The sequence below is a fragment of the Ips typographus genome, linkage group LG1 (genome assembly GCF_016097725.1).
Source record: "Ips typographus isolate SLU linkage group LG1, UJ_Ityp_2.0, whole genome shotgun sequence".
Lineage (NCBI taxonomy): Eukaryota > Metazoa > Arthropoda > Insecta > Coleoptera > Curculionidae > Ips > Ips typographus.
Genome location: NC_138422.1, coordinates 7,346,223 through 7,361,873, shown reverse-complemented (window position 1 = coordinate 7,361,873; position 15,651 = coordinate 7,346,223). Strand labels below are relative to the sequence as shown.

At 36.9% G+C, this 15,651-nt stretch overlaps 1 protein-coding gene across 3 annotated transcripts in view; it reads right to left on the bottom strand.

The window, feature by feature from the left end:
* The window catches only part of Samuel (SAM-motif ubiquitously expressed punctatedly localized protein), a 118,482-nt gene that overhangs the window by 20,633 nt on the left and 82,198 nt on the right, over positions 1 to 15,651 (bottom strand). For all 3 annotated transcript variants that reach the window (XM_081979527.1, XM_081979534.1, XM_081979541.1), the window contains 4 exons: positions 12,530 to 12,695; positions 12,288 to 12,464; positions 11,276 to 11,552; positions 10,964 to 11,221 (listed from right to left, as the gene is read on the bottom strand). In XM_081979527.1, the coding sequence (XP_081835653.1) occupies positions 10,964 to 11,221; positions 11,276 to 11,552; positions 12,288 to 12,464; positions 12,530 to 12,695 (878 nt within the window). The remainder of the gene's footprint in view (positions 1 to 10,963; positions 11,222 to 11,275; positions 11,553 to 12,287; positions 12,465 to 12,529; positions 12,696 to 15,651) is intronic.

Here is a 15,651-nt window from a genome sequence, read left to right as displayed (position 1 = left end):
AGTGGTTGTCATCCGCATTGTGGATGCAAGCTAATCAAAATTGCAAGTTAGAAGAGATGAAGGCAACTTAGGACAGTAAGATGAAGGAGATGAAAGCAAACCATTTAAGTCAAGAACAATAACTAAAGAAAATGCAGGCAAGTCAATCCGGTAGCTGGAGGTCATAAAAGTACCAATCAAAAATTTAAAAAAAGACCAGTTAGATTGTGTGATATAAATGAAATGCAGGGTGAAATGGAAAACAAGAGGAAAAGATGACCTATACCACTGTTACGGGCAGAATAGTCGTAAGAAGCTGTTCAGAACATACAAAGGCAAGTCGACAAACTGCAAGAAAAATTACCGAAACCACCAAAACTTGCTAGCTCAAATGCTGATTTAAATATTAAGCCTCCAGTTTATGATGGTAAAACCTCCTGGGAAATTTACAGAAAACCTTTCGAGGCTACCGCTACACTCAGAAAAGAAGCCCAGGGCCTTAGGTCTTGAAAACAGACAACGGAATGCTCAAGAGAAATGTTGATAGAATGTGACAGAAGCTGCAGACAATTGAGGGTTCCTGTCACATTCTACACACCTTTGTCTTGATAATTCCCTTCCCTCCTTTCAAGGGACACCCTGGAGGTTTTACAGATCTTGAATGCAGTAGTTATAAGAATTACGAGGATTTGGTTGAACATCTGGAAATGAGGTTTGGAAACAAACATTTGGAGCAAGTTGTACGAGGCTCAGCTATTGAGCAAACTTTGCAGCAGTATGAAGCATTGCCCGTTTAGTTTGTCTAGCTTACCAACTGCATCCCAGGACATAAGAGTTTGTAAGAAGGCTTTTAGGGCTTTACATTATTTATGTTCCTTGGGACTACAAGGGAAGCTGAATTAGGCTCGTTTAAGGTCAAAACCGAACAAAGGTCGATTCCAGTGTTGTTCTAGCGTACCCAAATGACACTTTTGAGTCTATGCATGTTCGTGACATTGAGCAAGCTTTAAGACTAAACATGCCCTTGCCTACGCCTTGGAGTTTAAGGTGGTAAGACAACTGCCAAAAAGACATGCACAAGTGTCTAGTACAGTAGGGACAAAACAATCCTAGTAAGCAAACAAAGCCGTTTTCTTGCTCTTTTGAATGCTGGAACTGTGAAGGGAAAGGGCATATTCAACCTTAATGCCCTAAACCCAGAAGAATATAACCAGGAACGGTGGAAAAGGAGAAGGCAAAACAATGAAAATTACCAAACAAAGCGCTCTACACGATTCTTGGAATACTGAAAATGCGGTGGTGAACGAGTGGTAAATCAGGGAAGAGAAAGACTAAGCCAATGTTCATCAGTTTATCAAAATCTGACCGAAAATTTCTATCAAGCTTCACCCACAGTTCTTAAGATAGCTCGACTTCAGCAGAACAACACCAGCTTAATAGTAAATGACAAGGTTTGCGGAAGAAATTGTCAAATGGTTGTCGACTTTTGCACTTGTTTCACCATATGAAGGACAGACATTGTGAAGCATTGCAGAATTAGAGTTACCGGAAGAAAGTTTATATAGAAGAATGCCGGCGGTAAATCACTGTCTCTTTGGGGAATCTATGAAGCTAAAATCAAGTTTGAAGAGCATGACTTCAATCATTGGGTTCTTGTGGTCAACATAACTGATGGTTCTTCATTTGGATTTGGAAAATAATATCATCAAGACAAGTCGGGACGAGATTGCGGTGAAGATCTGAGTTCAAGAAATGTGATGTTGCAAGGAAATGATGACTCAGATCCATGGAAGACGGTTTGGGCAAATTTAAATCAAACACATGTCTTCATTAATTTATGTTTGCGTTTTACAAACAAATCTCTTTAAGTCATTGCGGATTTTCTGAATACTTCGCATATATTAAAGTTAAATAATCATCAATAAACCACATTGAAAAGAGCAAATAAAATCAAGAATAGCTAATAAAAGTTTCCTACTCTTTGCAGTTAGTGTGCAAGCAGAAAAACTTTGAAGATGTGGTCAGTAACTGAAAAATGTACAGTAAAAAAACATAGTCCATGATGGATCGATAGCACTTTTACCATCGTACCGCGAAACAGAAAAAGACACCTTCAACGTCCGTTTCGCGCAAATCAAAAACAAAAAAGGGAAAACCTATTCGAAAGCAAATTAATAGAAAATGTCCGTGGAATAGAAAAATGACGCCGCGTTCACACGAAGCTCGATAGCAGCAGTTGACCGCAGAATGTTAGAAAAAGTGACCGCAAGACGGGATTGGGTTCACGGCTTCTACGCTAAGTCAAGTTTTTGTCACCTTTTTCTGTACACAACTTACAGGATGTTCTGTCCTTTATAGATTTAATAGTGTCGTAACGTAATAACTAGCCGCAAATGGTATTGCAATAAATAATCGTTAAACGTCAAGTTTGTAACGTGACGATCGCAATCTAGAGTGGTTTGGTACGTCGATTATAATAATATCAGCTCGTAAATTATAATTTTCATTCTTTGAAAAATGTCAACGGTGAGAACAATTCCATTACATGGATTCGACCTTTATGTTTTATATAGAAAAGACTGGTAGCCCGCTTATCTTAGAATGCTACCTGTTGATATTTAGTTACGTTTATGAAATACAGCTCGATTAAGTCGAAAAAAAAAATAAAGGTCACAGTACCATTTCTTATAACAATGTTTAATGCAGTAAGCCGCTCAGGTCGAACAGATTGTTTGGAAAAATTAAGCATGCGGAGATTTTAATCTGCTTAGTAGGTCTTAATTGGCCGGACTGCCCTAGTTTTAATCAAGCTGAAACCGAGAGAGTTTTAATAAGTTTTATGTTAATTAGCTGACATAAAGGTCATAGTTAATACTACCATTTTTATCTCTCAATATTAGCAGTTTATTTAATAAATAGTTTAACAAAACGTTTAGAAACGTAATATCAAACTAAAGTCAGAAATAACAACAGTTTGTGCCAACATTAAACTACAAGTTGGTACGCCATTGACAAGTTTATACCTATAGCTGAAATCTTTGATATTTCATTGCAACCAGACGTACAGTGTTATTATAGTTTTTTATACCACAAGTGATTAAAACCGTATTTTATTCTCGAAAAGAACAATTAGGCCCACGAGCGTAGCGAGTGGTCTAAGTTCTTGGAGATAGATTTGTAATTAGTTCTTTGTGATAGATTTGGGAACGCCATTTGTACTTTCTAACTCATAGAGTTCAGTACAGATGTGGCACAACAACTTTGATGCCGTATGTTTTATTTTTTTTCTTCATTTGCCTTGCCCGGTCCTCCGGACGTTGGCGATTACTGTGAAGAGTGCTTTTGTATCTTCTACCAATCTGAAAAGCTCACCAGCTTTACGAACCCCTGTCCAGTGCCTGATGTTTCTCAGTCACAACATCTGCCTCCCACCAACACCTCTTTTTCCCTCTATTTTTCCTTTTTGAATAAGTTGTAGAAGATGGTATTTTCCTGTGCGCTTTACGTGGCCCATCTAAACAATTTATTGTTGTTAGCAACTGTCGTTATGTTCTGGCTCTTTGCAAGACTTCTACGTTGGTAAGCATACCGGTGCCATTAAGGTCCAAGCTTCCATCTCACCATCCCATAGAAAAAAACCGACCAAATATAGCACTTCACCATACGTTGTTGCAGCTTGAGATTGAGATCATTGTTACAGAATAGAGATGTCATCCTTTCAAACGTCATTCTTGCCACTTCTATACGTACTTTAATCTCAACGTCAAGTTGATGTGCCTTTGGGGTGAATACCATTAATTTAGTCTGGTTGACGTTAATGTTCAGTCCCTGCTTCACTTCAGCTGCACTAACTTTATTAATTAACTGGACACTCCATGCTATCACAGAAACTCAATGTATCATTTGCGTATGAGCTCAGAAGGACGCCGTTGACTTTCACTCCATATTCTGTGTCTTCTAAAAGCTTCCAAAAAGATTTTATCTGAGTATTCTGACTGACGGCTTCTCTTCGGATTTTCACGCTAGAGATCCCTAGCGATTTCTTCCGAACTTCGGCCCTCTGACCCCAGTAGATATTCTCTATAATTCTGATATCTTGTTGTCCCGTTGAGACTAGTATAGACTAGAACCGTGGTATTTGCATCTGCTTTGAGTAGCATTCCTTGTCAAAGACCGTTTTCATAGTCGATGAAGTTAGTCGATGATTCATTGATCTCTGCATTTTTGAAGTAGGACATTGATTCCAAAAAGAACCTCTCCTTTGTGTTTATTTCTTTTATTTTATCTCCGTTCTCTCCAATATTTTCAAACTAAATTTGACATACGGAAAAACAAATACCTCAACATAAGCAGTAAAATAAGAGTATATAAATCCACAATCAGACCTGTCATAACGTGTGCAGCCGAAACAAGACCAGACATATCGAAAACATATTACAAAAGATGCGAAGGGTTGAAATGTAAATAATAAGAAGTATACACTGAAAAATACTACATGACAGAATCAGAAGACCTTAGACAACGGAGCGAGATACAAGACATAGGAAGGTGGGTAAGACAGAGAAGAAAATACTGAAATAAACAGAATGGAAGACAACAGACTTGTAAAAATCGCAAAAACAAACAATCCTGTAGTAAAACGAACCGAATTAGAGGGGCGTAAAAGTGCGTATAAAAAAACTTCCAAAGAGCACTTTCCAAAAAATCATTTTTTAGAATTTCACTAAAAAAACGAGTGCTTTTGACTGCACATTTAAGTTAAACTTTTTTTTTAAGTGCTGAGCTTTAAAAAATGTCATGAATTATAAAAATCAAAATGGTAGATAACCAACTCTGCAAGGATTTCCCTTTGGCTGTTAGAGGGCGTCAAAGTCTACATGTTATCACATTTACCAAGTTGGAATTAGTAAAAAGAGTTAGCCAGTCTTTCACTGCCAACTTGACATCCTTAACCGTTTTCGAGATCATGATGCTCACTAAATTTCAAAAACCCTGTAACTCAAAATCAAAGTTATTGCGATAAAATTTGTATGATGTAGGGCAGAAAATGTTTTTTTGTGACGTTCTCTAGCTTTACTGAAAACATCATTAGTAAAAATTGATAAAAATAATCTCTGATGGCTTTTCCTGGACATCTGATATACTTTTTGCCGATACATAAATTGATAATCGACCATGAATCGTAAAATTGTTCTATGGATATACCTAATGAAAGACGGATGCTTTTTTGTCATTCCTCTATCTATAACAATAAGGTATAATAGATCATTTAATGTGAGAAAATGATTACATTAATATTGATATTTTCAATAAATTATTAAAACTCTTACTTTGTTTTATGTACGATGTACATAATTTGTATGGGAAAAAAACCCACGTAACCTACTTATACACGTGTAGAAATTTTAAAATATATTCCTCGGAAATCAATGGGAAGAAAAGACAATCATTGGCTAGACCAGGATAAAAAAAAACTTTTTTTTGGGACTTCTTAAGTGTCATGCGTCAGTCTGCCAAGCGGATGTGACGTAATTTGACAGTTGAACACAACATCAGTCTGTCCATCGCCCTCTGTACAAGAAAGCCAAGAAGGTGCATGCCAAAAATTCCAATATGGCCGAAATAGTGGTTGACAGTTTGCATTTGTTTGTATTGTGGAGGAGTTTTTCGATGATTAAATTAATTTTTAAGGTTTAAAGTCAAGACTTGGGATTACTTGCCAAAGTAATTTTTGTTTGCTATTCTATATTGTTGTTTATATGTTTATTGTTCTAGTGAAAGTGTAGTTTGTGTTCATTTTATTGTGTTATCACTTGTTATTGTTCCTTCATTGTTCTATAATTTGTTGTTGGTTTTTTAACTTAAATTCTATTGCCTCTACAATATGCCGTCCACTTGTTGTTTGCCAAATAATTGTAAAAGCAATTTGGTGAAAGACCCAAAAGTGTCAGTCTTTTACTTTCCAAAAGACCCTGCTCGAACCCAACAGTGGTTGAAAGCTTTGAACTGGAATGATTTTACTCCAACACAATACTCAGTGGTAAGTACAATATGCTTTCTCATTCAGTAAACTTATTGCCTCTTACATAGGTATGTGAGTTACATTTTGAGGCCGCCTGCATTTTGAGAGCAACAAAGGTTTACTGTGAAGAAACAGGACAGCTTTTAGAAGTTCCATTGGCACATTTACATTTTAAAAGAAAGGTCTTAGTAATAATATAAAACCCATTTACCAGTTTTGCTTACCTAGCTTCAAGGATTTCCAAATTTTCTTTGATTGAGCAGTTTTCACATTAGTTTGTTGTACTTTCCAGGACAAAGGGTTCTAACCAAACTTGCTTTGGCTGGACTTTATTGGGTATAAAAAGCTATATCTATACATATCTGGATCAGGAATAAAGCGTTCTTTGATTTTTCACTCACAACTTCTAATCAACTACACGAAAAAATTTAAAAAAAACATATTTTCTACTGCATCTGCATAGGTTTGTGTACAAAACGAAAACCGCTAACGCCGCCATTAAAAGTGACATTTGTACAGAGGGCGGTGTAATAAAACTTTTTTTTAAACTTCTTAAGTGTCATGTGTCAGTCTGCCAAGCGGATGTGACGTAATTTGACAGTTGAACATAACACAAACAGTCTGTCTGATAAACTTGGTCTGGGACCAACTGCCAATTGACATCTTCATATAAAAAACCAAACCAACAATCAATGACCAGTCCGGTTTTCAACTTGAAACGTATCGCACGTCTGTTTCGTGGGCGCCATTTTGTGTCGCTAAGAAACCACAAGGCGAACTCTCTAACGAATAGCAAGGAAATTTCTTTGCTATCATAGAAAACCCTTCTCTATCGTAATATATGGTACTCTCTACGTTTCAATTGGCGAAGATCGGCACTCAACGTAGCTATTCGGGTTGTGTAAAATAGAAAGACCAAATGAGGTCTTGCTATGATTTTATCTCTCTTGCGGCTATGAAATTTTGTATTTGTCAATCTTTCTTTTCCGTCGTCTTCTAAAATTCAAATGTTTGGTTTAACCTTTATGCCAGTCAGTGTCAACATTGTGTCAATAAGGTTGTGTTGGGGACCAATTGATTGTGTTTGCACCCCCCTTTCTTTGTTTTTGAGTTTTTAGTTAAAGTGTTAATGCATCTATTAGTTATTGTTTTTGAGGTGTAAGCTGTTCATGATGGAATGGTTGTGTTATGGCTATATGGGTTCCATCAACACATCCTAAAGTCCCATCCTACTTTCTTCACAAAATGCATAAAAATTGGTAGCATGTTTACAAGCAACTGAAAAATATTAATGGTCTTACAAGAAAATAAGAAACTGAAGAGACAGAACTACAATAAATAAAACCAACAACAAAAATGGCAACAAAACGGATTATTTTAGAATGTAAACTTTGAAATATATGATTAATTACTGAAAAAGAAAGTAAAAAACGTAGAATTATTCAAATTATTGTCATTGATACTTGTCATTAACCCTGAAGACGACGAAACAAGTAAAAGCCCTAGATTTATTACTAGAAATTAGTCAATGTTTTTAGGACCGATAAGTTCCCGTTTTCTGTTGACGGTGTCAGCCGAATGTGATAGAAAACAGCTTAGAGAGTACCAACAGTTAATAGAAAGAAATTTTCTTTCTTGTCTATTTCTATGCGTTTTCTATTTCCTACATCGTTACGGAGTTCGCCTTCTCGTTTCTTGAAACGGTGTTCAGAGAAATTTGAAGTTGACGACCGAACTCCGCAGCCGGTCGAGTGGAGATGGTGGGAGCTCTAAGTGGAAATGTCGATTCCTAAAAGTCTACGGGGAATTGTCTTGTGCAGTGCACTTCCAGGAGGCGGAAAGGGTGAAAACCTAGGAGAAGACCACGTGGATGTGACAGTGACGGTTATAGTTTCCACGAGGAAGGACTACATCTTTTGCTCGGATCGTGCCTTTAAGCGATTTTTTAGAACTTTTAGTAGCTATCTGGGGCTCAGGGGCACAAGCCCGACTATCTGAGCCTCTTTCGTATCGAGCTGGCAGAATACCCTAGTTGGTAACGCCATTAAACAGAGCAAAAAAAAAGAAAAAAAAAACAATCAATGACGGTATTGACAGTTAACCTCATCATTCTAGATGTAATTTTAAAGAGGACACGCTGTATTTAATAAAAACTGATCACACAAATTAAATTGTCATCTTAAAAAAGACGTATCTCATCGCGTCTATTGGCTGGGTATATCCGACGTTACTACTAGAATAACAGTTGATGAAATTAAAATTCAAATTGATCATGCAAGAAGAATCAACATTCACCAAAAAGGAACAATACCGGCGAAACCATGTTATTAAATTAATTCGGACAATATAATAAAGGCGAGAGCATTCACAAGAATCGAGATCGGTCAGACCGATTTGGCCTGTCCCAGATTTGATTAATCGCTTCTCGAAACCCATTAACGTACACTATATTCCAATCCACTTTTTTTATTAAGTAATGTATTCGTATTTATTTTGATTTCTAGTTGCCTACTGCTTCTTAACAATGCAAATTATTTAGTGTACGTATCAACTTTTTATGTTAATGAGTGCTCGCCATTTGAATTGTATAAATAATGCATTTACAACATTCTTATTAGAGACGTTCCGAAGCATAAATGTCAAACAGCAAAAAAATAATATTGATTTTCTTTGACAGATGACAGACTGAATTGACAGATGTGACAGTTGAGTTTTTGACAATTTCTTCCTTCCCTTTTTACCAAAACAGAAGAAAGCGATAATCGTTTTCGATCGGGCAACCGTCATGGTCTACTGGAGGCGAACCGGCGACCGAAACAATTGAATATCGCGACCGCAAAGGCGTTCCGGTCAAACGTTAGCCGATCCGTTTTCGAGATAATGCGCTCGTTTTTGTCGCCCCTCGGTCGGTACATTGTTCGAAATACCGCCCGGTTACCGAGATTATCGATTAAGTGTTCGATTCGATCGTAATTACTGTATTTTCAGTGTCCGGTACCACCGCCACCGGTACCAAAATCGACCGTGCTTTTTTCGATACCGTCGAGGTATTAACATAAAAAAGGCGTTTTGATGTCAAACAGCGTAGATTTTTACAAATAGATTTCTACGAAGGCGTAGAAGGGCCACAAGATTTTTTTTCTTAAATTCCTTGGAATTTAGGTGAATTCCGACTTCGAACTCTGAATTTAGTTAAATTCTGACTTTGAACTCAGAATTTAGTTAAATTCCGACTTTGAACTCGGAATTTAGTTAAATTTCGACTTTGTACACGGAATTTAGTTCAATTCCGACTTCAGACTCGGAATTTAGTTAAATTCCGACTTTGAACTCGGAATTTAGTTAAATTTCGACTTTGTACTCGGAATTTAGTTAAATTCCGACTTCAAACTTGGAATTTAGTTAAATTCCGACTTCAAACTCAGAATTTATATAGTCACATTGCAAAAGCTCTTCAAACCAAATTAGACAAAATTTTTCAGTTTGGCAACACTGCAAACATTCTTCAAAGCAAATTAGTAAAATTTGTTAACTTTGGCAACATTGCAAACACACTTCAAAGAAATTAGTCGGACTTGTCAGCTTGGTTACATTACAAACACTCTTCGAACCAAAATTGTAGAATTTGTTAGTTTGATAACATTGCAAGGACACTTTTGAACCAAATTACCAAATTTTGTCAGTTAGGCAACATTGCAAACAGTCTTCGATCTAAATTAGGAGAGTTTGTTCAAAGAAATTAGTTGAACTTGTCAGTTTGGACAGATTGGAAACACTCTTCAAACCAAAATTGTAGAATTTGTCAGTTTGATAACATTGCATATACTCTTCAAACCAAATTAGTAAAATTAGTCAGTTTGGCAACATTGCAAACACTCTTTGATCTTAATTAGTAGAATTTGTTAATTTGTCAACATTGCAAAAACACTCTTCGAACCAAAATAGTAGAATTTGTCAGTTTGACAACATTGCAACTAAATTCCGAGTTTGAAGTCGAAATTTAAGAAAAATAACGTCTGTGGCCCTTCTACGCCTTCGTAGATTTCAGATTAAAAGTGTATACTATACAATGTTGCAAAAATTTCCTCAGTGACGTGATTCCTGGCTGATGAAAGATATCAAAAGAGGAATCTAATTCAGGAGCGTATGTGTCCAGGAAAAGTTGCGTAACTGCGACCTTAATAAAATGACATTTTGAAAAAAGTGTACCTTTTTACGTAGAAAACGAAGTAGAAAACATATGAAAACGATTTCAGTTGCGTTATTGTTAAATTCACGCACCTGTCCTTTCTCCAGAAATTATCCTAAGAATAAATTTAGCCAAAGCTAAACGCAGAGGGAAAGGTGATCTCACATATACTCAAATACTGTAGAGGCGAGAAATACAAAAGAGCCACAGCTGGTGTATTCCTGCTAATTAGTAACAAATCTACACAGAATATAAAAGATACATTCAATTCGTCAATGAGAGAATACTCAGTTGTTCTAGATATCGGCAAGGACAAAATACATCTTCTCAGCGTCTACGCCTCCGAAGCCAACAAAACCAAAGAAGAAATTGACACCTTCTGAAGTGACACCTTTTACGTGAAGAAAAATTAGCAGTTTGGCATCAACTTTTAAAGGACCAACGAATTCTCTCTAAAAGAGTGTATAAGCTCAATTCTGTAGTTCAAATCCTGAGATATTGGCAATAGGCTAAAAAAAATAATTTTTGACATCCTGTATGAGAAATCTATAGGTTTCCATTGCGATATTTATTTAGAAACAACCTGTATACTAATGATTTTACGAGTAGTATATCAGCTGAGAACCTCTGGATGACCTAATAAATACTCTATACTACTAAATTGACCATATTATTGAGCGGATTTAGTTGCGCTAGTGTTTCCGCGCACAAAAGCGCTTCCAAGATTTGGTTTCTTTTTTTTTGAATATCAAACAAAAGACAAAAATTCTTACCTGGGCATATTCGGCGCAAATATCTATCCCACTAACGAAATTTGTCACGTCGTCCACCGTCCAACCACTAATATCTTCATTAAGTTTCGGACTCTCACTTTCAGACCTCTTCGGTAAACTGGGCGGAGTTCCCCTGCTCGTATTGCACGGACTGCCACTACAAGGAGTCTTGATGCGCACGCGCTTCGCTGGTATTGCACCCGATGACAGATCCAGCGGTGATGACGTTTCCTGACGTTTGACGTTCTTCAGTAACCCCTACAATCAAAGTGAAGAATTAACTTGCATTGTAGTGCATAGAATTAGTCTCACCTGTAATTCAGCCTCTTTGGCGGTTTTCACCATCGCTAACAGAGTTTGAGTCGCTGACATGTCAATGAGAGGGGGAAACATTGATCCGGCAGCAGTGGCAAATGGACCCAACACTGAGGCAAAATCGGCTTTCTTCGTTGACAGTTCGGGTTCTTTCGTCGTGGGTGTGGCCGCCAAACCTGGCAACAGTGTGGAGGGGAATGCCATGGGAGTTGGAGAAGCTTTAAATCTGGGGTCGAGTGGAGGTGGGAAACCATTTCTGGCTGCGTTAAAGTAACTATAAGAAAAACAGAAAAAAAATGGTTAATACTCTGACCAAGTTTAATATTGTGGTCACAATTAGTTTTAATTCCTGTAAGTGTTGCTCACCTCTGTGATGTTCCCGATAATGTCCCTGTATTAAATTTATATCTATCATACGGCTGTATCTTAAGTTTTAGTGCAATTCAGTTTTTCTTATCTCGGCGAGAGATAAGATCGTAATTGGAAATCAAACTTAACAGATTAGACGATGTTTTGCAAAATGATTGATGATACATCCTCAGTACTCTAATACGTGTTTCAGAGATGTTTTATCTTTTAATTTCCTTTAAACTTGACAAATTTGACATCCTCGTACGTAGGATTTTCTTTTGTTTAATATACAACACTTAAATAACATTTTATTAAAACGTATTAAATGCAAGAAAATAATGGTTAACAATCGGACATAAATTAAAAATTAGGCAAAAATTTTGTTCCACATTCAGCTGGACTCGAACCAACAACTTCTACCTTTGCGGAGTAATCTCCGGTAGAAATCGTTGGTTCGAGTCCAACTGAATAGTGAATAATTACAGACGGTTTTGTTTTGTTTGTTTCCATTTCTTGCTTGACCAGAATATCACAGATTTTACCATTAACTTTTTTAATTTCGTGCGTAAAATGCTTCTTACAGCACTAGTTACGTAATATACTATTAAAATGAACGGAATAATCACACTATAAAGATACTAATAGACTAATTCCTTACTCATTAGGGTTTGCGTGATTGTACTTTGCCGCCAAACTCCTCATAAAATCACTATAATTCCTTCCAGTAATGGGTGCTAACAGCGGATTGTCAGCGGAAGAGACTTCGGGAAGAGCCGTGCCACTCGGAGTAGCGCTGCGAGATCTGGATGAGGTATCTGGAGTATTCGGACTAAGCCTGCATTAATCAGACAAATAAACATTAAAATTAAAACAAAATTGTTTATATAATAGAAAACCAACCTTTCGCTTTTAACATTATTATTGTTATTGTGTAAAGCGTAATCTGCCACTGTTGAGGTGAGTAGTCCATTGCTATTGGACGTTCTATCCACACGTTTCCTTCGCATTGCTTTTGAGGATGATAAAGGACTATCCAAAGCTTCATTAGATGCTGCTGTCGTTTCAGCTGTAACAAAAACACATTGTTCAATTATTATAAGGTGTTATTATTTTGCTTTAAATTTAGTACTACAGTAAGAAAAAAAGAGTATTTTTTGATTGTGAGTTAAAGTTTTTTAACTTTTAAAGAGTAAGTTGGAAGACAAAGTGCTTCACAGACAACATATAAAAAAGAACAATTTATTATGAAGATTTCCATTCAGTTCAGTAATTTATTTATCTTCTTCTTCTTATTCATATTTAAGATCTTGTGATCTGTTAGTTTTGGAGGTTCCTCTGGATCAGTTCCTGGGAGGTGGACTGCCAGCTGTCCTTCCATCTATTAGGTGGTCTTCCGGGTGCTCTTTTCCCTATTGGTTTCCCTTCAAGTGCGATGCGTGGCAGTGTTCCCTCTTCCATTCTTCTCACGTGAGCGCACCAATATCTTTATCTTTGTCTCCCCCATCTTACGATGTCTTGCACCCCACATTGTTCCCTAATTTCAGTGTTCCTAATTCGGTCTATTCTTGTTTTTCCCATTATAGTCCTGAGCGTTTTCATTTCGGATACTCGAAGCATTCTTTTCGTTTTGTTGGTTTCTATTCCGTATGTCATGATTGGCCTGGTACAAGTCTTATAGATCCTGACCTTGCTATCTTTTTGCATGTATTCATTCGCCAATATTATCTACCTTAAGCAGACCGACATGGCAGTCGCTTTGTTGATCTGGCTTCTTAGGTCCTTCACTGGGTCGTGATAACTCGACAGATCCATGCCCAGATATTTGAATTGTGAGACTTGCTCGACGATTTTGTCCTGAACTACAAAAGGTTAGGCTTTTTGGTTTTTCCATAGCTATGGTCATATTCATCGCTTGGCTGACCAGAATTTGTATAGTTGTCTCTGTAGATCGTCCTCCGTTTCCGCGAAAATAGCTGTATCATCGGCGTAGCATACCATGCTGATTCTTTTATTGTCCCATTCGGTATCCCATATTTAGTGATGATACTTCCTCTATAATCCTTCCATTAAGAGATTGAACAGAAATGGGCATCACCTTGTCTGATGCCTCCTGGTGTCGGTATCTCTTCCGTATAAGTGTCTCCTGCCTCTACTTTAGTCATGTTGTTCATATTGAGACTGCGGACTGCTCTTACGATGGTGTCTGGCGTTTCTTTCGCTATCAGTATATTTATGATGTCGGAGAGGCGAATCCTATCATATGCCTTGGTCAAATCGATGAAGCCGACATATGCTGGTGTATTAAACTCGATTAATTTTTCTTTTAGTTGTTTGATAATGAATATGGCGTCGGTCGGGGATCTGTTTCGTCTGAAGCCTTGTTGTTCTTCCCGGTTTGTTATTTGTGTTTCAAGTCTTTCCTTCAAAATGCCGGTAAAGAGTTTCATGCTGTGTTCAGCAGCGTTATGCCCCTGTAGTTGTCTGGGTGCGTCTTCTGTCCTTTCTTGAATATAGGGATAGTTATACTTTTGTGCCATTCCGTAGGTATTTCCGATGTTTCCAAAATTTTGTTGTAGAGGATTTTTAGATGTTTTCCTAGTCCAGGTCCGGCATATTTCAGAAGTTCGTTTGGGATGAGGTCTGTCCCGGGAGCTTTTCTGTTTTTTAAGTTTTTGATTTTTGCCATTACCTCTTCTTCGCTCAGTGTTATTTGATAGTTTGTCTCGTAGTTTTCGATGCTTATGGCTTCTTCGGTGTATAAAGTTTCCTGAAGTATTTTTCCCATACATCTTTGGTGACTCCTTTTGTTTGCACAAACTCATTTATTGGCTTTTTCCTGTTCTTAAGCATCTTCCAGACTTTCTTCTGTGCTCCATATAGGTCGTAATGCTTTATTTTTTTTATTTATTAATATAAGTAAATGATACCTGATTGGATTTATTACAAGCTTTTATTCCTATTGTCAGTTATTTTATTATCACTAAATAAATCTTAATTTTTGCTACACTTGATTGGTTGTCTCCCAAAACGTATTGGTAGAAAAATTCTCTATGGTAGAAGACTTCGTCACTCGATTTTTTTCACATTGATTCTTGCTGGTATTCTGTATGGTGGCTCGTTAGGCAATGTAGTGTACGTGAGGTTTGAAAGTTAAAAACCGTGAAGTATTTTTTAACATTTTATTTATTTTGTATTTATTTCACTTTGAAATGCATGTAAAATAATTAGCAATTAAAATAGACGTATCAAACATAATAATAATGACATGCTAACAAGTTCCTTGCTTACTTGCCCGTTGATGTCTTTTCAATTTCAATCAGCGTTTACAGGTGTAACATAAGTGAATATTTTCTTGAAGGATTGTTTTGCAATGCAAAATTGAGTGTACAAGCCAAAATTAATGTTGTATTTAAGTGTCCAGTAAAGCAGTGAAGGTCAAGAGATTACATTTAAGATTTACTTAATTTGTTGCATCTCGTGACGTTAGTCTCTTCAAAAATGTGGGTTATGAATTATCTACGTCAAATTTGTTTGCGTATTACTACTTGAAAAAGGTAATAGTAATTACGGTTGAAGTAAAATAGAAAAAAACTGCCTTGTTGTTTACACCTTTTGGCTTTGTAGCTCTTAATATCCAATTTGTTTTGTAACAAATCTAGAATGATGGTCGATTTAGATAATATATTTCAATCAGATTCCCAGCTGAGGGAAATAAATTTAAAAACAAGGTAATTTATTTAAATGACATACATATTTCGCACATGATCGATTAGAGTTATAAACCAGTAGATCGGGACATATATCCGTTTTGACATCACGATTTTCGATTAACCTCTTGGTAGCCGTTTGATAATTAAAAATCGGGGAAAACGCGAACGATCTCCCGAAGTGGAGCGTAAACCGAGGTAATTACGTAAATAAGAGTAATAACAGAGGCGACCGGTTCATTATAAGGTCCGTAGCTACTCCACGGTGCTGCTCCGAGTTAATCATACCTTCTGTCGACCGGTGGCCCGCGGACA